This window comes from Crinia signifera, chromosome 3 (assembly GCF_055691185.1).
Source record: "Crinia signifera chromosome 3, ASM5569118v1, whole genome shotgun sequence".
Classification (NCBI taxonomy): domain Eukaryota; kingdom Metazoa; phylum Chordata; class Amphibia; order Anura; family Myobatrachidae; genus Crinia; species Crinia signifera.
Genome location: NC_139219.1, coordinates 230,825,973 through 230,841,795, shown reverse-complemented (window position 1 = coordinate 230,841,795; position 15,823 = coordinate 230,825,973). Strand labels below are relative to the sequence as shown.

The 15,823-nt window shown below is 43.0% G+C and overlaps 1 protein-coding gene across 1 annotated transcript in view; it reads right to left on the bottom strand.

Moving 5' to 3' along the window:
* Nucleotides 1–6,500: 6,500 nt before the first annotated feature.
* LOC146062974 (putative cation-transporting ATPase 13A4) overlaps nt 6,501–15,823 on the bottom strand; it is a 74,406-nt gene continuing 65,083 nt past the window's right edge. The window contains exons 28-30 of the mRNA XM_083174984.1: nt 13,443–13,531; nt 10,558–10,638; nt 6,501–8,044 (exon numbers count right to left, since the gene is read on the bottom strand). Coding sequence (XP_083031110.1) covers nt 7,796–8,044; nt 10,558–10,638; nt 13,443–13,531 — 419 coding nt within the window. The 3' untranslated portion in view covers nt 6,501–7,795. The remainder of the gene's footprint in view (nt 8,045–10,557; nt 10,639–13,442; nt 13,532–15,823) is intronic.

Genomic DNA, 15,823 nt, shown 5'->3' with positions numbered 1-15,823 from the left:
TCAGGTTAATATCTTGGTGCTAAAACTGATTGGACATCAGACACGCAGTGGAACAACTTGATTTTGTGCGCAATTTTACACTATTTTTTATGATATGAATTATATCACCTAAGCGCCCATATACACTAATGGGCCCCACACACAGGGCGATATTAGGCCGTTTTCTGAGCGATTTTACATAATTTCTATGCATCGCTCAGAAAATGGTAGAGAATTGCTGTGTGTGTGGCACACACAGCAATTCAAAGCGCGTCCCCGCCGCATCGAATCGGGCCACAATTAATAACAGACAGGCTGGTCAATTCAGAGCACTCGCTCAGAAAATCGCCAGCATATTAGGCAGTGAGTGGGCTTTCTGAGCGAGTGCTCTGAATCCTGTCTGTCCCTCCGCCTGCCAGTCTGCCGGCCGCCGGCTGTCAGGTGAGAAGAAAATGCCTCCCCATATGCACACCCGTCCGCCGAAGTCCACCTACCCGCCGCTGTCTGCCCGCTGTCAGGTGAGGACATGGGAATCCCACTTGACTTCCCATAAGCACGCCCGCCGATGTCCACCTACCCGCCTGCTCGCCGATGTGCACCCGCCGCTGTCTGCCCGCTGTCAGGTGAGGACATGGGAATCCCACCTGACCTCACATATACAGGCCCGCCCGCCGCTGTCCGCCCGCTGGCTGGTGAGGAAGTAGGGATCCCACCTGTGACCAGCCCTCTGTTATGTACCATATTCTTGGTTGTGCTAAGATAGGTTGGAAAGCTTCAGGTGGTCCAGGCTGGCTCAGGGTGGTCAGTGATTGGATTGTCACTGGTCAACTGACTTGGACTGTCATGGTAATGCTGAGGACCCAGTGCCAGTGTTTGCCCCAGGAGGATATATCACACCTCCCAAATGTGGCCATTACAGCAGGACCAATTCTCTAGAGGAGAAGAGGGACCCCAAGGGTAGGGGGGCCCACTGGGGGTATAAATAGGGCAGTATGGTTGATGTAATGGTTAGCATTACTGCCTCACAGAACTGAGGACATGGGAAGTGCTTTTATGAAAGAAATTTACAACAGATAAGGACTTGCGCACTATTTTTTGTTGATATATATATATATATATGTATATATATATAAACAGCGGAGGTCTGGCACTCCAATGTAGCAGTAGAAAGCTGCAGCCGGTGCCTTCACAAGGGGGTTAGTATAGCAACTGGGGGTGCGGCACTCACGGCTTTGTTTTAAAGAAATCAACACACTGTGACACGGTTTAAGGTGATCTTCTTCGTGTCACGGTGTGTTGATTTCTTTAAAACGAAGCCGTGAGTGCCGCACCCCCAGTTGCTGTATATATATATATATATATATACAGTGGTCGAAGTGGGGCGGTATACGGGGGTATGGCATACCCCCACTTTAATCTGAAGATAAAAAAAAAAGTTTTTTTTCCCCCTCAGGATGCTCTCTGATCACTCAGCAGCACATATTGTGCTTTTGTAATACCCCTGTACAACGGGGCAGTCTGGCAGGGGACGTTGATGGACAGGGGGGTGTCCGAAGGTGCGCACTATATTCACTCTTTACTTTTCCATACCCCCACTTCAAAATTTCCATACCCCCACTTCAAAATTTCCACTTCGACCACTGTATATATATATATATATATATATGTAGTAGTAAATAAACAGACAGCGGCACTCATAGGAATTTCAAAGTTGTATTCGAAAAACGTGACCAATACAACTTTGAAATTCCTATGAGTGCCGCTGTCTGTTTATTTACTACTACACCTCTGATCCAGAAGGCACCAAGGTCAATTTACTGATGTGCTGGAGTGCCGGGCCGCATCTACACGTCTATATATATATGTATATATATATATATATATATATATATGATCCTGGTTCGGTGGCACTCCAAATAAACTCTCAGTGTTTATAGAAGGCCATTAATTTGACCTACGGGGGCACCCTTAAAAGTATCCACTGCACTTGACGGCTGTGCTGCTCTTCTGTTCGATATATAGAGAGAGAGAGAGAGAGAGAGAGAGAGAGAGAGAGAAGGTGACACTCCCCCAGGCTTTAGTTCAACCCCTTATTTACATTTTGAATACTTATTTTGGTACTTGTTTCCTAGCACGGCGCCCGTCGGGTCCCATCGCATACCATAACTTAAGGTATCAGGTAACGCCACACCACGATGAACGCCAACCGCGAGGGGCGGCGGTACACGTCCTCTGACCTTTTCATACCCCCACTATCCATGTTGGCGTGGAGTTGATTTTATATAGTGTGGCGAGCGCAGTGAGCCACCGAGCCCGAAGCGTGGCGAGCGCAGTGAGCCCCACGAATAATAATACCTGCGAAGTAATGCGCGTGAGCTCACCGGGCTCGGTGGCTCGCTGCTCTCGCCACACTATATAAAATCAACTCCACGCCGACGTGGATAGTGGGGGTATAAAAAGGTCGGAGGACGCGTACCGCTGCCCCTGGCAGGCTCGCTGCGCTCGACACGCTTCGGATTGGCGTTCATCGTGGGGTGGCATTAAGAATGGGGGGTATATGACCCATCAGGGTGGGTATACAATGAAAATTGGGGTCTGGGGGGCATTTAACATTGGGCCCAATGTAAAATCGGGTCTCAGGGACCATTTTACAATTTTCAATGCGATTTTTTAGGACCCGATGGATACAATCAAAATCGCAGGCGCCGTGCTAGGAAATAAGTACCATTTACTAAAATGGAAAAACTAAAATTTCATATTTGTATTTTGACTACGACTGCATACGGCTGTTTCAGCCATATGCAAAGTCGTGTTCCGGAGGGGTATTTACAAAGCAGTCATATACGACTGCTTTGTAACCCTCCGATGTCGTAGTAATTCGTATTAGCTGGCTGTATATACGGCCGCTAATATGAATTCCTACAGGCAGTCTGCACGGATCAGTCAGATCTGTGCAGGCTGCAAGGTGTAAAAAAAATTTGTAAAATATATATTTTTTAAAACAGCGTGGGGTCCGCCCCCCCCACAGCCTTAACCTGCACCAGGCTGAAAGAGCCGGAGCCAGTAATAAAAAATCAGGAAACCCGGCAAATAGGGGTTCCCCGATTTTTAAAAACCAGCCCCAGGCTCCAGGTCCGGGGCTGATTCCCAAAATACGGGGGACAAAATGAGTAGGGGTCCCCCATATTTTAAGAACCAGCCCCAGGCCAAACCAGCCAGGGTAATGCCACAGCCGGGGGGAGACTTTTTATACAAGTCCCCCCGGCCAAAGCATTAACCCCCTGACCGGTCAGCCTGGCCAGGGGCCCTGGGGGAGTGGGGACTGGGACTTGTGGTTCTCCAAGTCCCAGCTTGCGGGGGAGGCTTGCTGGGACTCATAGTTCCACAGTTTTAAACAATCGTTTTTAAATCAATTTTTTTTACACTCAATCAGCCCGATGGTCACCGCACAGGGCTACCGGGGACAGCACCAGGCTTCAGCCTGGTCAGGTAAGTCCTGGAGGGTGGGACCCCTTTATTGGGGGGGTCCCCTCTTCCCCAGGGCCCCTGGCCAGGCTGACCGGTCAGGGGGTTAATGCTGTTGCCGGGGGACTTGTATAAAAAGTCTCCCCTCGGCTGTGGCATTACCCTGGTGGCTGGTTTGGCCTGGGGCTGGTTCTTAAAATACGGGGGACCCCTACTCATTTTGTCCCCCATATTTTGGGAACCAGCCCTGGACCTGGAGCTGGTTTTAAAAAATCGGGGAACCCCTATTTGCCGGGTTCCCTGATTTTTTATTACCGGCCCTGGCTCTTTCAGCCTGGTGCTGGATCTGACTGATCCGTGCAGGCTTAAAGCAGATACGACAGGAAAATAAGGTGTATTTTCCTGCCGTATTTTCGTGGCTGTTTCACGCCAATTAGCGGCCATATTTTCAATACGGCTGCTTAGTAAATCAGGAACCACCATTCTTTTGAATGGTGATTCCTGTCGATGGTGTAGACATTCGTATTTGTAAATACAAATACGAATGTGCCATCTTTAGGAATACGAAATGCCGTATTTTCGGGATAGTAAATCCCGAAAATACGAATGTGTAAAAAATAGATGTATTTCTACCTACGAATACACCTATTTTTTACAAATTCATATTAGTAAATTTCTCCCGTAGTGTATGATCACTGCTTGTACTCTTGTGCACACTATCACCCATATTGGGACATTTTTGTCATTCTTTCTATTTTTTTGCACACCGTATTTGTGATATCTATCTATCTATCTATCTATATATATAGGCCCCTTGAAGAAGTCACATAGATGAAATGCGTCGGGTAATCTACCTCCTACCTTCTCAAAAAGATAAGCGTTCTTTATTGAATTTGCTGCTATTATTACTTGTACTCTTTATTCAATATATTTTGTATTTTTTATATATCCCATTTTTTATCTAATTTACATATATACACCCCCTTTTTTCATATGTTTTTATGTGTCCTTGACTCCCAAGTGCCCATTTTTTAGTCTAAAATTACTTTTAGTCTGATCTCTTAACAGTCCTCCCCCCTGGTCGTGTTTTTTTATATATGTCTTATATTGTCATAATAAATTAATCTTTTATTCGCTATTTCTATCTATTTTTTTACAATAATTAGTCGCCAAGGTCTTATTTCTTCCTTGCATATATATATATATATATATATATATATATATATATATATATATACATACACACACACACAAACCAACAATAGTTTCTTCAGCGCCCAATGTATATGATAGTCTTAACTCAATTAAATAAACTTATATAAAAGAGAATAAAACAGAATACACTTCTAACTTGAGTTTTTTTTTTTTTCTTCAAAAGTTGTGATCCGTACCCAATGCGTTTCTTCTCTGTACGAGACTTCATCAGGGATTTTTTTTTATCTTCAAGGTATAAATGTCTATCTTGACTCAAAGATAGTCACAATCTGGTATAATGGGACTCCCGACTAAATAGCAAGTAAGCAATCAATTTTTCCACTACAAGGCTCTATTTCCTATGGTTAGATCTATGCCTTGAGGTAATTAGATGAAAAGGCTATACTTCCTTTATGAGGAGTGAGGTCCCATAGGACATATATTAAAAACACCTCTTATAAATATCAAATAACAGTGGACCATAAATCAGATAAATTCTTCAAATTTGTAGACCATTTGGATAAAGACGGACAAATGGAAATATTCCAGTAATTGCTAGTGCTGTGACAAATCTTCCAATTCAAAGAAACAGTGCAAAATAATTTTGAAATAGTGAGAAACTGAACTGATTATTTCCTGAGACAACAAAAAACACATGGTGAATTCATAGTCATTGATGTTCAAACTGACCTAAGTCATGAGGGATGACACAGTGAGCACAGTACAAAATTCAGCAGGGATTTTACAATAGTTTATTTCTCTTGGCATCACAAATTAGTGCTCAGTCTGTGCACCAGTTGAAATGTTTCTGTTGTTACCGAGGACCTAATTCAGACCGGATTGCAGGACAAATTTGTTTTCATAATGGGCAAAACCATGTACAGATGGTACATTTTAAACTGTGTTTTAAGAATTAGACTAGATTGCTTAGAAATTAAGCATAGATCGCTCCATGTGTATACCCCCGAGTGTTGTACGGTCCTCTGTCTCACCATCGCCTGACTAGATCTTTATTACATTTAGTTAACATTCGGCCAGACAATTTTGACTAGATCATCAATATCTCCTAGAAAGTCAGCCAGAATTGCCCCGTGTGTACACAAAGCCTTCTGTTCCAATGTATTTGGCCACAGCTGGGGAAGGCAGCATGAAATTAGCTGTCTTATCTCTGATGACTAACTACATCTCTATTAAGGACTTGGCTTAGTGAAAATTGGGTCTTGTATGTACACCCCTTAAGGAGACAATATACACAAAATTCTGTCTGGCTAAAGACAAAGCTACAGACTATAAATCCGATGTTTTACTATAATCGGAACCACAGGAGAACAGTGATAAGTCTAGTATGAACAACATTGGTCGTGAAATGTGCACCCAACATTATTTTAAGGAAGTTGTCCTGAAGCCTTTTTATGCAAAGACCGTATTACATGTATATGTTCCAGTGGAACATTGTTAGTGTATTGTGTGTTGGGCAAACTCGGAAATCTTCTTATTTTGGATAGCGGTGTAGACCTGAGTATCAATTTAATTAAATGATATGTCTGATTTATCTTCATAACTTCGAGTTGCCTTGGGGTACATTTACTAATATAGGTGTTCTATTGAAGATGGGATGTTCTACTTCATATTCTACATATTATCTTCTAGAAGATGCTAAATCAAGAAGTAGAATCTGCTTGGTTGGGCAACATTCCATCTTCAATATAACCCCATCTTAGTAAATTTACCCCCGTTAATATATACCCTAAGGTGGCAGATACATTCACGATATCTATAAAGATAAAAAGCATTCTGAATAAAAACTGCTCCCATATGCGTATACTTTTATTGAATATCTTTTAATAAGATACCATGTTTTTTTACACTTGAAATATTTGGGTGAACACTTACAATTGGATAAAAAGATTTTCCATATAAGAAGCATTAACTTACAACACAACTGCAACAAAATCCGACATCTTTTATAAGGTAGAGGTATTTACGTTTTGGAAAACAAACTAGAATTTTAAAAATAAAAAGGATACAGAGAGTAGCAAAATGTGGTCAGAGTACAGTTGATGCTGTTCTAGCCACAGTCTATTCTTAGTGTGTGACAGTCAGTGCATGCCCTTGGCAGTGAATAGGGGTTCTTCTGTGGTTCGGTTATTTGGTTCCATGGTATCAAAAGTTTATTTGGAAACATTAATTTTCTTAGTTGTGTCAAACATATTTTATCCTGTTATTCTAGCAAGGAACCATTGTAATAGGCTAATGAAGCAGTTAGCTTTACATACAGTAGGTTCTGCACTGTAATTGCACATTTGGGTTTCGGTTAGGCACTTTACACTAGTGGAGGATATACAACATATACTGTATGGTCGCAGATGTAAAAAGCCTAGTAAAGAGTTAAGGTGCCCACACACTAGAACGATTTTTTTGTCCGATTTTCAAAAAATCAGGGCCGATATCGGTCCGATGCGCGCTCTCGTGGATCTTTAGCTGAATCTTCTGATCTTACGTGCTGCACAAAAGATCAGAAGATTTAACAAAAGATCCATAGGAACACACACGGGATCTTAAGAAAAATCTTTGGTAAAGATGTGCGCTTGCCTGAAATCTTTGGTCCAGGGCGGACCAAAGATTTGAAGGCTAATTTATGCGCCCATCTTAAGATTGCAGATCTTTCTAGTGTGGGGGAACCTTTAAAGTGTAGATAAAGTAAAAGGTGATAACGCACCAGACAATCAACTTTGTTTGATAAATGACAGTTGGAAGATGATTGGCTGGTGCGTTATCACCTTCCACTTTATCTCCCATTTATCTCTTCACCAGGCTTAATAAATCAGCTCAACTGTGCATACTTTTGCATTTTGGCTCAAACAAGCTACAGTATTTTAATTCTGTATTCAGCTCTGCAAATGTATATAGACAGAACTGGGGGTTATCTCTTTCCTTTTGCACACACAGTAGAATTAGAAAAGAAGACCATTCCTCACATATAAAGAGAAGCTATGAAATAGGCTTGGACAGTACTCATACTTCCATACAAGTAGGGCTGAGAACAATTCGCTTTTCCCTGTGCATACTGTGTTGGTTACACATGCTATATTAAAACACATGTGCATTAGGTCAAATGTTATTTTGATTTATGAACTGTAGTCCTTCTTTTCCTGTCCTAGTCCCCATGGTGCACATAGGTTACATTTCTTCCATTTGGTATATCTTCATGTTCAAACGCTGGATTAGTGTAAACATTAGAGTCACCATTGGCCACCTTGCTATTGCCATAGACTGTAGTTCCAACAGGTGGCCACCGGGTGTCTGCTTCCAAAACTGCCCTTAATTTTTTGTAATTACTTCCAGGTTTTAACTTAAGACATCTTTTCAAAGCCAGCCAGAGAGCTCTGTTATCCAGGATAAATTCCTGAAAAAAAAAGAAAAAATATGATGAGACATTCGAACACTGAAGTCATTAAATTAAAGGAGTTATGCATGAGTGAAAACTGATTTTTACATTCTAGGTTTGCAAGGTTGTAACTTATTGCTTTTGTTCTATGGGGTCATTCTGGTCCCTCGGTTTCCTGCTTGTCCGCATGGGAGACCGATGATAAGCCTCAGCACATATTCTCACATGTGCATGTGCAGGGCTTCTTGCGCATGTGCTAGCACGGGGGGTGGGGGTGATGGTGGCAGTGTTGGAGGTGGGGCATGGCAGCACCCAGTGTTTCATGTCGTTTAACTACAAATGCTAAGCGTTCCCATGCAAATGCAGGAGGGTCACAGTGTCCAGGAGAAGTCATTCCATTGTCATTGACGATCAAACGATTTCTCCTGCTCCGGGCACATGCGAGGGGATGCGTTTTCATATCACATAGCAGAAATTTGGTGAGGTGGTGCCACAACTGCTCGGTAAGCTGCGAGCTTCGCAGTTTACCAAGCAGATCAGAATCAGGCCCCAAGTCTAATCATGGCAAATGGAATGGTGCAATGTATTCTTATTATGTCATTTAGGTTTGTTCTGTAAGTACACTATATATTTTTTTTTTTTAAAGTAACTTTATAAGTTGTGCATTACAGGATTGAATATTCATGTGGGCTGTATATGTTGTGTTCAACTGGGTGCGGTCTACTAGTATTTATAGGGCGGTATTCAATGTGAATACTGGCGAGGTGCAGCGAATCCTGTTTAGGATTCGCTGCACATTCGCCACGTTCCGGAGCCTCGCCGGCTCTGGTATTCAACGAGTCAGGGGCTTGCTGCCCCTGACCGGCGAATATGAGTTCCTGTGGCGAACGCCGCAGGGAGCCTGAGGACGGTGGCAGGCAGGGAGATGGAAGTCTCTCTGCCTGCCCCAGAGCGTATGTGGGGGTGGGGGGTGGGCTCCCCGGGTGCCAGGCAGCACAGGCTGCCCCCCGGGGGTGCCAGCAGGGGACCGGGTATATTCACTACACCCGATCATGCATATGTAACGATCGGGTGCAGTGAATATATGAATATCTAATGAGCGGCTCGGCTCCGGCGCCCCCTGCTGGCTGGTCAGTGTAAAAAAAATATATATATATATATTTTTTTAATTAAATATATATTCATGTGCTTACAGCACATGAATAAAAATAGCATGCCCGTCCTCAGAATAAAATTCCTGATTTTTTGACACCAAATGTAAAAAAACAAAACACTTTATTTTAAAAGTTCACATTCCACTTCACCATAAAAAGATAGCGATTGCTACTCGGTGAATCATGGCAAAAAAAAAACTTGAAATGTATTCGCCATCTGGTCATTGAATAGGGTGATGCACCGTTTTTGTCAAAAATTCGCCTTACAGCACAAAATCTCCATAAAAACCTGGCGAATCAACCTCATTGAATACCGCCCATAGTGGTTATTGGCCCAATGGAAGAAATATTACCCAAAGGTAAATATTGCAGGTGCTTGTGAGATGGGGTGTTGAGCTAGCTGCTCACTCACTGGGAAGGTCAAAATAGAATACAAAGGAAAACAGCGGTTGGTGGAGCGCTAAATAAACTGTATTTTAAGTTAAGATACTTCTTAATAAATTCATCAATTGGGTATCACATACAAAATGGGTATTTATTCTGACATATAATTAGACATTATTGTATAGACAGATCATATGCAAATATTAATAATAAATAATGATGAATAAAAAATGAATAAAAATAAATAAATTAATAAAATACTCTATCTTGCAGTTATTGGTCCTCTATTTAAGCTAATACTGTACATATAAAATCAGTGGGAAAAAAGCAGGTCAGTAACAATTCCCCACATTTCTTAAATATTGTCACCTATTTCATGTAATGTTAATGTCTCTGCAGGTTGTGGGTAGACTGCCCCAAAGGGATCTTGTAATCTCTGGGGTTCGTTCCCCATTCAAGCCATCTGTTCTAATTGAAGGCTAAATACAAGGATTAAAGTCAGGTGCAAACTGAAGCAACAGGGATTTTTTCCAACATCCCCATCAGCCCAGATCACCTGTACACACTAGAGCAATGTTATGATGGATGAAACGATCAATGTTAAATCCTTCATTAAGATGCATAGAGTCGCTATGTACTAACATGATTGCAAGCTACCAAGGGATAATTCTAAATTATATTCAGTACTTGAAGATTTGAGCATGATCACAAATAACTTAATTATAATTGGGTAACCTACCCAGACAAATACTAATTTAATTGTTTTCCAGAATTTGGCATTTAAAGCTATTAATCTGGAATAATAAAATTTTATGAATATTTGTTTTGAAGATCACATTGGTTTCTATTGTCTATTGTGTGTGTTATGCACATGAATGCCACACAAATTATTAAGGGTTGTGCATCTTGCGGCCATCATTGTGTAGTAACGTCACATACTCCTCACCCTACTTACGCTCTTTTAAGCAGTTAATTGCAAACAATGATACTGACCTCCACCACGAATGAAGCAACAAGACATATAACCAACATCACTAGCATGTGGATCCTCCAGCTAGTTGGCATGCAAGCGAGCTATGAAAGTAAAGCAATTCTTATTAATGTGTTTTACACACAGACAACTTAGAAATATCACGTTTGATATTATTCAGATCATGTTAAATTATTCATATCATAAAGAATATATTATTCTAATCATGTGTATAGTCAAAAATTCACCAACAAATCATATTTGTGTGTGCAGACACTCTTTGAAAAAGCTCCAGCCTGAGTGAAACACGTTAGTGTTTTTTTTGTACCCTTGTACAGCTGAGTGATCAGAGAGCATCCTGAGGGGGAAATCTTCAGATTAAAGTGGCGGTATGGCATACCCCCGTATACCGCCCCACTTTGACCACTGTATATATATATATATATATATATATATATATATATATACACACACACATGTATACGTGTGTGCAGGGCCGGATTTGTCACTAGGCCCGTGAGGCACGGGCCTAGGGGTGGCACCTGTTATGGGCGGCAGCTGGCAGGCACCTGCTGTCGCCCAGTTTGTCAGTCTGACACTCCTTTACAGAGCGGCAGCTTGCCGCCGCTCCTCAGTGCAGGGAGGAGCTCTCTATCCTCTCTGCCTCCTCACAGCTATGCCAGTGTGCTCAGCAGCGCTGCTGCTGGTTCTTTGGCTGCCGCTGTACCTGTCCAACTCTGGGCAGCAGCGCCCGCACTGCAGCCTGAAGCTACAGAGACCCGTCCCTCCCTTCTTCCGAGCAGGGCATGTGCCCTGCTCACACGCTGACAACGTGAAACTCCGGAGTCCGTCCATCTGCCACTGCCTGCACTCAGGTTACGAGCCCTACCTCCTCTCCTCTCTTCATGCTGCACGGAGCAGAAAGTGTCTGGAGCACTTAACTGTTTGCATCCTGTCTATAAAAGTGCTAATAAAGTGTTATGATAAACGTGTGTGCCTTCAAGGAGTACACTAGGTGCTACATATGTTGTTGGTGACTGAGTGCTGGTGTTTTTTTTTTAAACTATGGCATATACACACACACACACACGTGCACATATACATACATATATATATGGAGGGGGGGGGGGGCGGCCCAAACTGTTGTGCCTAGGGGCGGCCTGACCCCTAATTTCGCCCCTGCGTGTGTGTGTGTGTGTGTGTGTGTGTGTATATATATATGTATGTATATATATATATATATATATCCTAAAAATAAACAGTTTAACTCAGCCACACTTACTTGCTATGTAGCTGTATACCAGTGGCTGCTGTGACACATACTGTCACACTGGGAATGGGGATCCATGCTTCAGTGAAAATACCGCCTCTGTCTGCAGCCTGCGCACCAGCCAATCAGGGTACCGCGGGCTGCAGTTTCAAATATCATCGTTGCTCAGCTGTCCAGACTAGCTCTGCATGCCGCAAAGGCACCTGACGCGAGCTGTCAGTGTGCCCACTGCCTGGCAGTAGGGACAAGGGAGGGCAGCGGCGCGGATCGGATCAGTAATAGAAATCCGATCCGCAGTGTGGCAGCTGCAGAAGACCCTATGATAGCTTCGGCGGTGGCCGGGATTTGTTGCTTGAGGCCGAAGTTCCTTTTGCGAGTGCCTGGTCTCTGTGCCCCCCCCCCCAGGAGTTACACCACTGGGGACCGCCTATACCAGGGGATGGAGGCACAGATGGACAAATCAGCCTGCGCTGAAGCTGCTACAGTCTACTGCCGCTCTGGGAGACAGCCAGGTTCAGAGCGGACCTCTTCACAACATACACAGCCGGGCAGTACACAGCCATCTCTGTCCGGCTGTCAATGCTTTTAATTGTGTGCGGCCGATGGTCTGATGGGTGGTCCGGTGCACCCCCGGACCACCCCCTAGATTCGCCTATGGTGCCCACAGCAGGTTGTAGGACGGAGGGCAGCAGACTATCATCACCGCCAGCTTCACATATGGCTACAGCCCTCCCACCTTCCCACAAACTACAACCAGCTTGTAACATCACTGCAGCCTGTGACCAGATCCCTGGAGAAACAGCGAGTACAGTACTTTGCACACATATACAACACAGTGTAACAAAAGTGGAAACAAGTTACTATAATTCCATTTAAGGAATTAACAATGGGTTTCCCCTTTCTTTCTTATTTGGGACGTTATTTCCCATAAACAGTGGAGTACAAGTGTGGTCCAATTCACTCAGTTTGGGTCCATAGATTACCTTTCATAAAATTGATATTGCCTGCATGTTATTATTAAGCAATTCTTTATTTGAATTTTCTTATTGTCCTATGTATTCAATGTGTTATTAATATTTAAGGGGTTTATTCTAGTTCATTCTTTCTGACAAAATCCTTCTTAGATGGACAAAACCTTGTGCACTGCAGGGGGGCAGATGTAACATGTGCAGAGAGAATTAGATTTGGGTGAGTTTTTTTGTTTCTGTGCAGGGAAAATACTGACTGCATGATTTTACACTGCAATATAGATCTCACTTTGAAGAAAAACCCCACCCAAATCTAATTCTCTCTGCACAAGTTACATCTGCCTCACCCGCAGTGCACATGGTTTTGTCCATCTAAGAAGGATTTTGTCAGAAAGAATGAACTAGAATAACCCTCTAAGTTAGGTGGCAACCTACAATTTATTGAAAAACATAATTTGTTTTAAAAAATTGTTATTAATAAATTCATGTGTGTTTGATGGTAATCCAGACCTTTTTGCACCCTTAGTATAAGTGCAGTCTTTTTGTTGTTCACTGATACAGTAATACTAGACAGTGCCTCCCCAGCCATTGACCTCACTGCACATCACTGACACAAGCACACACACAGTATTTAAATTACAATTTATTACTTTGTCTTAAATATGCTTACCTCTAAAACGACATACAGTTCCTTGAAATTTGCGAATATGAAAAACAAGGTGAGGGTAAATTCTAATATTAGCGTAGCCACAAATATGTCTATAAAAAAGAAAAATGGATAGGTCATTTAGCACATCCTGTAATGCTGACATGCTAAAAGATAAATAATAGTGTACAGTGGGTGAAAGGAATAAACAATAAACAAAAAGCACTATTGCAAGGTTTAAAAAAAATCTCTCTCTTCACAGAAACTCAATAAAGTACCTTTAGGATATATTCTTTATACGTTTCAAAAAACTTACATAGCTTGGCATGTTGAGCTACATACATATTTGTGTTATTGTGCCATGTATGGCACAATTTGTCATGCCTTCGACTCTGCAAAAGTCACGCTTTGTGATTTTTCAAAAAATTTGCTTATTTTGTTTATACAAATTCTACTGCTGCAAAAAAAATTTGAATCCATCTACTTGCTACATTTGGAAAAACAGCTAAGCCGTGTTTTGCATGTTGTGCCAAATTGAGAAAAATAGCAAAAGTGGACACATCTGTATTAAAAGGCCAGGTTTTTTTTAAGGTAACTTAAACAAACAAAAAGTAACATAGAGATAAACTCTTCAAAATTTAAAAGGTATGGGGGGGGGGGGGGATTTGCTAAGATGGAAGTTCTATTTAAGATGAGCTGTTGCTATGGGCAAGAAGGTGCTTGTCAGCACTGGGGTTTTCTGTGTCCCCGGATTTGACCGTGGTGGATCAGTGGAGGGCGCTGGGAAACGGAAGGAGGGTGGCTTGAGGTATGGAGTACTGCACTAGGACACCAGGGAGCAGCTGGACCAGAGAGTTATCGGAAACCAGGAACAGGGGCGCGAAGTCTAACTTGTTCACCAGGGAGCCCCACAATGAGCTTTGGACTTGGCTGCGTCTGATACGCAGATCGTGGCCCCCTGCCATGGTCCTCTGGCAGCAGCTTGCTGGTGCTGAGGATGTTGATAGGGAACTGAGGGATGTCTTGTAGGCCTGATAGCCAGTAGGAGTTTGTCGATGGCCTAGAAGCCGGAGAGAACTGATGACAGCCTGGGAGCCAGTAGATGTGATAACGGCTTGGGAGCCGGAGATACTTTGGAGACGGCCTGGGAGCTGGTAGAAGTGTCAACAGTTTTGGAGCCGGATATACTTTGGAGACGTCCTGGGAGCCAGTAGAAGTGTTGATGGCCTGGGAGCTGAAGATACTTGGAGACGGCCTGGGAGCCGGTAGAAGTGTCGATGGCCTAGGAGCCAGAGATACTTGGAGATGGCCTGGGAGCCGGTAATACCTTGCAGATGGCCTGAGAGCTGGTAGGAGTGTCGACGGCTGGAGATATCAATGTCCAGGACAGGGATGGTAAAGTCTCTGGTGTGCACAACAGCTGGTGGTCAACTCTGGATGTCGGCAGTCAGGATACAGATGGTAACTGTCACTGAAGACTGTAGTAATGGGTGGCCGATCCAGGTGTTGACGGTACTGTCGACAGTCAGGACATTGAAAAAGACCTCAGTGGAGGTTAAAAGCGCTTGGAGCTGGGACTTCATCTTGGATAGTGTGTCTGGATTGTGTGGATTCTGTGCCTGCTGCTGTGTTTGTTTGACGGTGAAACCCGGGATCACTGTCATTCTCTTTGCAAACTATGAGGACTGGATTGTTCATCCATGTTCTACACCACATCGGGTAACAGGCCATTCTACCATTCACCTATCTTTGATTTATCATTTCTGTATTGTATGTTTTTTACATTAAATGGTATTACACTATTTTGCCATTTTTGAATTCCTTTTTGGGGAGAGTTTACATCACTCACCAACCACCTAAGGAAAAGGGGTACCCAATCTGGTGATACAGAAATTGAATATACAGAGGTGGAGAAGAGGAACGTTGCTATATTAAGAGGGATGTACGGTATTTATTCATATACCTTTGTTATCTTTTAAATTGGGAGAAGAGGATCGTACCTCGATTCAAAGGGAGGTATTATCCTATCAAGCGTCAGTGGAGGGGACATTCTACTTTTTGTTTCTGAGGACATTGAGATGGTAATAGTCTTGAAGGCTATAACAATGAGTAGTTGATTCAGGGGTATACAGTATTGTCAATGGTCCGGACTAGAGTCGGTGATAGTCTCTGATGCAAGGTAACAGGTTGGCCCTAAAACCAATATATGGTACTAGCCTGGGATCTAGCAAAGTAACAGGTTGGCCTAGTAGCCAATATATAGTTCTAGCCTGGGAGCTAGCAAGGGACAGCTAGCCAGGGCCAGCGTTGAACTCTGCTGGGGATAGCTGGGCACTTTCAACCGCAGGGATGTAGTAAGCAGAAGAACTGGTAGATGGTGGATGTACCAGGTAACAGCAGCAGGA